Source organism: Heptranchias perlo, chromosome 37 (assembly GCF_035084215.1).
Source record: "Heptranchias perlo isolate sHepPer1 chromosome 37, sHepPer1.hap1, whole genome shotgun sequence".
In the NCBI taxonomy this organism is placed as follows: Eukaryota; Metazoa; Chordata; class Chondrichthyes; order Hexanchiformes; family Hexanchidae; genus Heptranchias; species Heptranchias perlo.
Genome location: NC_090361.1, coordinates 546,705 through 557,078, shown reverse-complemented (window position 1 = coordinate 557,078; position 10,374 = coordinate 546,705). Strand labels below are relative to the sequence as shown.

At 46.2% G+C, this 10,374-nt stretch overlaps 1 protein-coding gene across 1 annotated transcript in view; it reads left to right on the top strand.

Annotated features, from left to right (window-relative positions):
* The first annotated feature begins 323 nt into the window (after positions 1-323).
* LOC137304256 (tumor necrosis factor ligand superfamily member 14-like) overlaps positions 324-10,374 on the top strand; it is a 31,100-nt gene continuing 21,049 nt past the window's right edge. Inside the window, exons 1-2 of the mRNA XM_067972809.1 lie at positions 324-667; positions 9,968-9,998. Coding sequence (XP_067828910.1) covers positions 359-667; positions 9,968-9,998 — 340 coding nt within the window. The 5' untranslated portion in view covers positions 324-358. The remainder of the gene's footprint in view (positions 668-9,967; positions 9,999-10,374) is intronic.

The window sequence follows — 10,374 nt, the reverse complement described above, 5'->3', positions numbered from 1 at the left end:
CCCCCCTGAGCAAGCTGCCAATGGAAATGGTGTATCGCTGGAGAGAAAATGATATGAAGACAAAGTCTGATAAAAATATCACAAATATTGAGGACGTTATTGCGGGTCTTGTGAACTATACGCATCCTGCAGGTGTGGTTAATGCTGGAAAAAGCATTCACTCTCGCTGTTGTCAATTTGACAAGCTGCAGGAAGCTCAGTCTCAGTGGTGTGGGCTATTGGAAGCTAAACATGTGGTTTCAAATTGACAAAAGACTGTGGGTGGGTGTTTAATGATGATATAAAGCACGGAGCCACAGCCTTAGCCCACTGGGTAAATGATCAGCTCCGGGGACCCGCGACGATCTTCAGTTCATTAATGTGTTGGACATCACTTTGCTTTAAAATCCAGTTTCACCAACAAGTTCTTTGCTTTGTTGATTTGTTTGCATCCAGGTCCCCAAAGATGGGGGACAGCTATGTTTATCCTTCAGTTTTCGTTGTGGATGGACAGGCAGACACTGTCCCGTTTGCAACCTCGAATAAAGGGAAACATTTGACTTTCACACACAAGTTCCTTCTGCTCTTGGTGCTCTTGGCTCTGATTGGGGATGGATTTGGAGCGTTCTATCTGTTGAGACTGCAATCTGATGTTCAGGAATTCAGCTCCATGTTTTCAGCTGCCAAGGTAAATCATGTCCAACTTATCCTTCTCTTATACTAAGTTGTGTCAATCAGTGAGACGTGTGTAGACAAACTGCAATCCACACACAAAGAAAATTTGGAGTGTCAGTAACTATTCTCTCACTACTTCCCAGACCAACAGCTCACTGCCTCCCTTGGTTAAAGCATCGTTCAGATCTGTCTGACCAATGGCTGTAAACGGACCTGTCAATAAAGTACAACAGGTCAAGTTTCACAAACTCAATGTCCCAACCTTCAAATCTGCACGGAATCTTCCGAGGTGGAAATGGCTCAGGTATTGAATGATCCAGACAGGATGTACATTATTCTGATTGGTGAACGGACCAAGTAAATGTCAGCAAAGATAAATCCAATCCAGAGACCACATTGGATCAATTAAAGTCAGAGAAACTCTCAGATTTATTGTGTTAATAATCCAATCACCGCAGGTCACAAACTCTCCGGGTGACATGTCTGTGAATGATTTGGGCCGGGTTGGTGGGATTGGGGTAAATGCTGGTCTCTGATGTTCAAACTGTGAGATTAATCAAAGCCAATAATTATGGGCGAATGTTTAACAATCAGTGTAAGTCTCACAGAGGTGGATGAGTGCGATCAGCAGAGAGATCGAGTGTCCGTTAAACGGGAGACACTAAAGATCTCGGGGTTAATAGTTGAGGGGACACAAACTGTGACAAAAATTGGGGCATATTTAAGGAGTGATAGTTGTTCCAATCTTTGAGCTAGTTTGGAACTCCCAACGTTTATTGTTCAGACTTTTGCAGATCTTGGAGTGAGAAATTATACAAGAAAAGAAATCCTTTGTATCAAAATTATTTTCACAATAGTAGCTTAGCATTTAGACTGCAACCTTTTATTAATTATCGTTCAATGAATTAGTTAGAATAATTTTACTGTAAGTACATATGCATATTACTGTTATCTATTCACTTGTTCATCTTTTGTTAAAGTCACAGTAGTTTAAGCCTAAATGAAGGTCCAATGTGATGCACCATTTTGCTTATTGACATTGCGAGAGATCTGACGGAGGCGCAGGATTATTCCATAGCAACAAACAATTACCACAAAAGTGGTTCTGTTCACTATCCTAGGCATATTGCCAAAAGCTTACTGAGCTATCAAGGCTATTGAAGATGGAATCATAGAATGGTTACAGCACAGAAGGGGCCATTCGGCCCATTGAGTCCGTGCCAGCTCTCTGCCAGAGCAATCCAGTTAGTCCCACTCCCCTATCCTATTCCTGTAGCACTGCAAATTTTTTCCCTTCCAGTACTTATCCAGTTCCCTTTTGAAGGCCATGATTGAATCTGCCTCCACCACCCCCTCGGGCAGTGCATTCCAGATCCTAACCACTCGCTGTGTAAAAAAGTTTTACCTCATGTCACCTTTGGTTCTTTTGCCAATCACCTTAAACCTGTGTCCTCTGGTTCTTGACCCTTCCACCAATGGGATAAGTTTCTCTCTATCTACTCTGTCTAGACCCTTCATGATTTTGAATACCTCGATCAAATCTCCTCTCAATCTTCTCTGTTCCAAGGAGAACAATCCCAGCTTCTCCAGTCTATCCACATAACTGAAGTTCCTCATCCCTGGAATCATTCTAGTAAATCTTTTCTGCACCCTTTCTAAGGCCTTCACATCCTTCCTAGTGCGGTGCCCAGAACTGGACACAATACTCCAGTTATGGCCAAACCAGTGTTTTATAAAGGTTCATCATGACTTCCTTGCTTTTGTACTCTATGCCTCTGTTTATAAAGCCCAGGATCCTGTATGTTTTTTTAACCGCTTTCTCAACCTGCCCTGCCACCTTCAGCGATTTGTGCACATATACCCCCAGGTCTCTCTGTTCCTGCACCCCCTTTAGAATTATACCATTTAGTTTATTTTGCCTCTCCTTATTCTTCCTACCGAAATGTATCACTTAGCACTTCTCTGCGTTACTCTGAGCCAGAAGGTCATGGGTTCAAATCGCACTCCAGAGACTTGAGTATATAATCATGCTGACAATCTAGTGCATTACTGAGGGACAGCTGCACTGTCGGAAATGCTGTATTTTAGTTGTAATGTTAAATTGGGTCTGCCCTCTCAGGTGGGTGTAAAAGATCCCAGGGCACTACTTGAAGAACTTGAAGGCCCAGGGAATTGAGACGTACCTATGAAAATGATTGTTAACTAAACAATCTAGAGTGAGACTGGTGGGAAAGTCCCAAAAACATAATATTGAGTATCAGAAATTTAAGTTTAAAGGAAGATTAAAAAGTTCGGCCATTTTTGGAAAAGAGGAGGTTTTAACTTTAAAGTTTTCACGACTGTGAAAGGAACTGTCAAACTGATCCTGGCAATTTTTTCCCCTGTGGTGAAGGATTAAAATCCCATAAATTAAACATGAGGAAGTTATGAGTAAGAAAGGAAGTTAGGAAAAACTTTTCACTGAATAAATTACAAGAGAAATGCATTGAAGTGGGCATTATAATTTAAAAAAAAATCAAACTTCATTCATATCACTGTCTCAGGATGGCCCAAAATATGTGTTGTGATGTAGGAAACATGTAATATACATGTTATGATGTAGGAAACGTGTAATATACGTGTTGTGATGTAGGAAACGTGTAATATACGTGTTGTGATGTAGGAAACGTGTAATATACGTGTTGTGATGTAGGAAACGTGTAATATACGTGTTGTGATGTAGGAAACGTGTAATATACGTGTTGTGATGTAGGAAACGTGTAATATACATGTTGTGATGTAGGAAACACGTAATATACGTGTTGTGATGTAGGAAACGTGTAATATACGTGTTGTGATGTAGGAAACGTGTAATATACGTGTTGTGATGTAGGAAACGTGTAATATACGTGTTGTGATGTAGGAAACGTGTAATATACATGTTGTGATGTAGGAAACACGTAATATACGTGTTGTGATGTAGGAAACGTGTAATATACGTGTTGTGATGTAGGAAACGTGTAATATACGTGTTGTGATGTAGGAAACGTGTAATATACGTGTTGTGATGTAGGAAACGCAGCAGTCAATTTGCACAGAGCAAGGTGCCACAAACAGCAATGAAATAAATGACCAGATAATCTGTTTTTGGGGGTGTTGGTTGAGCGATAATTCTCAGCCGAGACATCTGGAGACCTTCTCTGTTCTTCAAGTAGTGCCCTGGAATCTTTTACACCCACCTGAGAGGGCAGACAGGGCCTCGGTTTAACATTGTATCCGAACGATGGCATTTCAGACGGTGCATCACTCCCTCAGAACTGCACTGGAGTGTCAGCATGGATTTTGTGCTCAAGTCTCTGGAGTGGGGACTTGAACTCATGATCTTCTGACTGAGAGGTGAATAGGGAAAGATTATTTTCACTGGTTGGAGAGTCAGTGATGAGGCATCATCAATTTAAAATTGTCACTAAGAGAATGAGAAGTGAGGTTATCAGCATTTTTTTACACAGAGGATTGTTGGAGCATATAGAATATTTTGCTACAGGGAGCAACCATTGCATTTTTAAAGGGAAAATTGTATATATATTTTAAGCAAAAGGAGGTTACAGGACTCTGGGGAGAGCGTGGTATTAGGATTAGTTTTGGATTGCTCCAGCAAAGACCCAGCACAGAACCAATAGGTCAAATGGTGTCATTCTGTGCTGTAAACTTCTATAGTTCTATCCTAACATGACCCAGAATTGGGCCAATAATATATAAATACTGAATGGGTTAACTTAAACTCTGGAAGCATCACAGAAACAGAGTGAGTACACTTCAAACACTTTTCCTGTTCACACCTTGTGAGTTGGGTTCGATACCCGTCTTCCATTTTATATATTTTTATTTTTAAAATATTTGCTTTATTTTGCCAGACCAATGGGCGTGAATATCTGTGGCTAAAAGCTACCCAGAAATGTCAGTGTGGTGAAAACGAGTCACTAAAGACTTCACCTCCTGCTGTTCTGCTTAGTCATCAAATGAAATAAGAAACAGTGGGGTGGATTTAGATGTCAAGTGGCACCAAATCCAGCAAACCTATCCACTAAACAAAGAGTGATACTAAGGTGTCAAGCTGTGTGTCGTAGCGAGGTGTCAAGCTGTGTGTCGTAGCGAGGTGTCACGCTGTGTGTCGTAGTGAGGTGTCATGCTGTGTGTCATAGCGAGGTGTCACGCTGTGTGTCGTAGCGAGGTGTCACGCTGTGTGTCGTAGCGAGGTGTCACGCTGTGTGTCGTAGCGAGGTGTCACGCTGTGTGTCGTAGCGAGGTGTCACGGTACGTGTCGTAGCGAGGTGTCATGGTATGTGTCGTGGCAAGGTGTCACGCTGTGTGTCGTAGCGAGGTGTCACGCTGTGTGTCGTAGCGAGGTGTCACGGTGTGTGTCGTAGCGAGGTGTAACGGTGTGTGTCGTAGCGAGGTGTCACGGTGTGTGTCGTAGCGAGGTGTCACGCTGTGTGTCGTAGCGAGGTGTCACGCTGTGTGTCGTAGCGAGGTGTCACGCTGTGTGTCGTAGCGAGGTGTCACGCTGTGTGTCGTAGCGAGGTGTCACGGTACGTGTCGTAGCAAGGTGTCACGCTGTGTGTCGTAGCGAGGTGTCACGGTATGTGTCGTAGCGAGGTGTCATGGTATGTGTCGTGGCAAGGTGTCACGCTGTGTGTCGTAGCGAGGTGTCACGCTGTGTGTCGTAGCGAGGTGTCACGGTGTGTGTCGTAGCGAGGTGTCACGGTGTGTGTCGTAGCGAGGTGTCACGGTGTGTGTCGTAGTGAGGTGTCACGCTGTGTGTCATAGCGAGGTGTCATGCTGTGTGTCGTAGCGAGGTGTCACGCTGTGTGTCGTCGCGAGGTGTCACGGTACGTGTCGTAGCAAGGTGTCACGCTGTGTGTCGTAGCGAGGTGTCACGGTATGTGTCGCAGCGAGGTGTCATGGTATGTGTCGTGGCAAGGTGTCACACTGTGTGTCGTAGCGAGGTGTCACGCTGTGTGTCGTAGCGAGGTGTCACGCTGTGTGTCGTAGCGAGGTGTCATGGTGTGTGTCATAGCGAGGTGTCACGGTGTGTGTCGTAGCGAGGTGTCACGGTGTGTGTCGTAGTGAGGTGTCACGCTGTGTGTCGTAGCGAGGTGTCACGCTGTGTGTCGTAGTGAGGTGTCACACTGTGTCGTAGCGAGGTGTCACGCTGTGTGTCGTAGTGAGGTGTCACACTGTGTCGTAGCTAGGTGTCTCGCTGTGTGTCGTAGCGAGGTGTCACACTGTGTCGTAGCGAGGTGTCACGCTGTGTGTCGTAGCGAGGTGTCACGCTGTGTGTCGTAGCGAGGTGTCACGCTGTGTGTCGTAGCGAGGTGTCACGGTGTGTGTCATAGCGAGGTGTCACGCTGTGTGTCGTAGCGAGGTGTCACGCTGTGTGTCGTAGTGAGGTGTCACACTGTGTCGTAGCGAGGTGTCACGCTGTGTGTCGTAGTGAGGTGTCACACTGTGTCGTAGCGAGGTGTCACGCTGTGTGTCGTAGCGAGGTGTCACACTGTGTCGTAGCGAGGTGTCACGCTGTGTGTCGTAGCGAGGTGTCACACTGTGTCGTAGCGAGGTGTCACGCTGTGTGTCGTAGCGAGGTGTCACGCTGTGTGTCGTAGCGAGGAGTCACAGTGTGGTAGAGATCCCTCCACTCTTCCCTAACAGCCCGAGAGGTGTTCCCAATCCTTCCATACACAAACGCAATTTGTCTGGTCGTCTTTATCAACAAGATTTTCAATTTATTGCAATATTTTCCAAAATATCATCAGTTTTGTGCTGTGTATCTATGTCTACTGGGAACTAGTTACTATTACCCAAAGTTCTCACAATTTATGACTCCTACAAGAATCTCATCCCATCCTGGTACGGTAGCATAGTGGTTATATTACTGGACTAATAATCGGAGTTATGAGTCAAATCCCACCACGGCATTAAATAATTAAATAAAATATGGAATTTAAAAAAAACTAGTATCAGTAATGATGGCCATGAAACTACCGGATTGTCGTAAAAACCCATCTGGTTCACTAATGTCCTTTAGGGAAGGAAGCCTGCCGCCCTTACCCGGTCTGGCCTATATGTGACTCCAGACCCACAGCAATGTGGTTGATTCTTAATTGCCCTCTGAAATGGCCGAGCAAGACACTCAGTTGTAAAATCTCGCTAAAAAAAGTCATAATAAGAATAAAACCGGACGGACCACCCGGCATCGGACCACTAGGCACCGGACACGACAACGGCAAAACACCAAGCCCAGTCGACCCTGCAAGGTCCTCCTTACTAACATCTGGGGACTTGTGCCAAAATTGGGAGAGCTGTCCCACAGACTAGTCAAGCAACAGCCTGACATAGCCATACTCACAGAATCATATCTTTCAGCCAACGTCCCAGACTCTTCCATCACCATCCCTGGGTATGTCCTGTCCCACTGGCAGGACAGACCCACCAGAGGTGGCGATACAGTGATATACAGTCAGGAGGGAGTGGCCCTGGGAGTCCTCAACATCGACTCCGGACCCCATGAAATCTCATGGCATCAGGTCAAACACGGGCAAGGAAACCTCCTGCTGATTACCACCTACCGTCCTCCCTCAGCTGATGAATCAGTCCTCCTCCATGTTGAACACCACTTGGAGGAAGCACTGAGGGTAGCAAGGGCACAGAATGTACTCTGGGTGGGGGACTTCAATGTCCATCACCAAACGACTGATCGAGCTGGCCGAGTCCTGAAGGACATAGCTGCCAGACTGGGACTGCGGCAGGTGGTGAGCGAACCAACACGAGGGAAAAACTTACTTGACCTCATCCTCACCATTCTACCTGTCACAGATGCATCTGTCCATGACAGTATTGGTAGGAGTGACCACCGCACAGTCCTTGTGGAGATGAAGTCCCGTCTTCACACTGAGGACACCATCCAACGTGTTGTGTGGCACTATCACCGTGCTAAATGGGATAGATTCAGAACAGATCTAGCAGCTCAAAACTGGACATCCATGAGGCGCTGTGGGCCATCAGCAGCAGCAGAATTGTATTCCAGCACAATCTCTAACCTCATGGCCCGGCATATTCTTCACTCTACCATTACCAACAAGCCAGGGGATCAACCCTGGTTTAATGAGGAGTGTAGAAGAGCATGCCAGGAGCAGCACCAGGCGTACCTAAAAATGAGGTGCCAACCTGATGAAGCTACAACTCAGGACTACATACATGCTAAACAGCGGAAGCAACATGCTATAGACAGAGCTAAGCGATTCCACAACCAACGGATCAGATCAAAGCTCTGCAGTCCTGCCACATCCAGTTGTGAATGGTGGTGGACAATTAAACAACTAATGGGAGGAGGAGGATCTGTAAACATCCCCATCCTCAATGACGGCGGAGTCCAGCATGTGAGTGCAAAAGACAAGGCTGAAGCGTTTGCAAACATCTTCAGCCAGAAGTGCCGAGTGGATGATCCATCTCAGCCTCCTCCCGATATCCCCACCATCACAGAAGCCAGTCTTCAGCCAATTCGATTCAGTCCACGTGATATCAAGAAACGGCTGAGTGCACTGGATACAGCAAAGGCTATGGGCCCCGACAACATCCCGGCTGAGGTGCTGAAGACTTGTGCTCCAGAACTGGCTACGCCTCTAGCCAAGCTGTTCCAGTACAGCTACAACACTGGCATCTACCCGACAATGTGGAAAATTGCCCAGGTAGGTCCTGTCCACAAAAAGCAGGACAAATCCAATCCGGCCAATTACCGCCCCATCAGTCTACTCTCAATCATCAGCAAAGTGATGGAAGGTGTCGTCGACAGTGCTATCAAGCGGCACTTACTCACCAATAATCTGCTCACCAATGCCCAGTTTGGGTTCCGCCAGGACCACTCGGCTCCAGGCCTCATTACAGCCTTGGCCCAAACATGGACAAAAGAGCTGAATTCCAGAGGTGAGGTGAGAGTGACTGCCCTTGACATCAAGGCAGCATTTGACCAAGTGAGGCACCAAGGAGCCCTAGTAAAATTGAAGTCAATGGGAATCAGGGGGAAAACTCTCCAGTGGCTGGAGTCATACCTAGCACAAAGGAAGATGGTAGTGGTTGTTGGAGGCCAATCACCTCGGCCCCAGGACATTGCTGCAGGAGTTCCTCAGGGCAGTATCCTAGGCCCAACCATCTTCAGCTGCTTCATCAATGACCTTCTCTCCATTGTAAGGTCAGAAATGGGGATGTTCGCTGATGATTGCACAGTGTTCAGTTCCATTCGCAACCCCTCAGATAATAAAGCAGTCCGAGCCCGCATGCAGCAAGACCTGGACAACATCCAGGCTTGGGCTCATAAGTGGCAAGTAACATTTGTGCCAGACAAGTGCCAAGCAATGACCATCTCCAACAAGAGAGAGTCTAACTACCTCTCCTTGACATTCAACGGCATTACCATCGCCGAATCCCCCACCATCAACACCCTGGGGGTCACCATTGACCAGAAACCTAACTGGACCAGCCACATAAATACTGTGGCTACAAGAGCAGGTCAGAGGCTGGGTATTCTGTGGCAAGTGACTCACCTCCTGACTCCACAAAGCCTTTCCACCATCTACAAGGCACAAGTCAGGAGTGTGATGGAATACTCTCCACTTGCCTGGATGAGTGCAGCTCCAACAACACTCAAGAAGCTCGACACTATCCAGGACAAAGCAGCCCGCTTGATTGGCACCCCATCCACCACCCTGGCTGGAGAGTCTAGAACTAGGGGGCATAATCTCAGGATAAGGAGTCGGACATTTAAGACTGAGATGAGGAAGAATTTCTTCACTCAGAGGGTTGTGAATCTCTGGAATTCTCCACCCCAGAGGGCTGTGGATGCTCAGTCATTGAGAACATTCAAGGCTGAGATATAGATTTTTGGACTTGGGGGGAATCATGGGGTATGTGGATCGGGCGGGAAAGTGGAGTTGAGGTTGAAGATCAGCCATGATCTGATTGAATGGCGGAGCAGGGTCGAGGGGCCGAATGGCCGACTCCTGCTCCTATTTCTTATGTTCTTATGTAAAGCATTAAAAACAGAAAATACTGGAAATACTCAGAACCTAAAAGAGAAAAGGCAAGTTAACATTTCAGGTGGAGAGCCTTGGTGACAATGGAATTACTCACAGTAAATATGGAGCAGGCCAGTGAATTTGACCGAGGTTCCGATGGATTGATGATGCTGCTCTTTGACCGTCCGGCCAGCTCTTGGTGAGTCACCTCCATAATACTGAGATTGATGCACCATGTCACTGATTTTTTTTTCGTTTTATTTCAGAATTCTTCTCTTAATGCTAAAAGTATCCAAGGTGAGTGATGGCTTTGTTAAATTAGAGTTTACAAGGGCAGTAATGTATTTCCATATTTATAGAACTGTATTCAGTTAGGCGTGAGAATATGTGTGATTCATTGGGTTAGTTCAATGACCTTTTACCTTGGGATTTGAACTGATATCCAACCCAGATTGATGGGATTAAAATGCCTGCTGTTAGGGGCTGACATGAACAGGTAAGGGCCCACAATACAACACTGCTCCCAATTTGCCTCAAAATATCAGTCTCACTCAGAAAGACTGTAAGAATGATTGGTGCAGAATATGGAAAAATTCATGTAGGTTCTCATCTGAGACTGTTACATATCAGAGGCATTGTTAAACCAGCGATACTGGGCATCTGTCCCATGCTG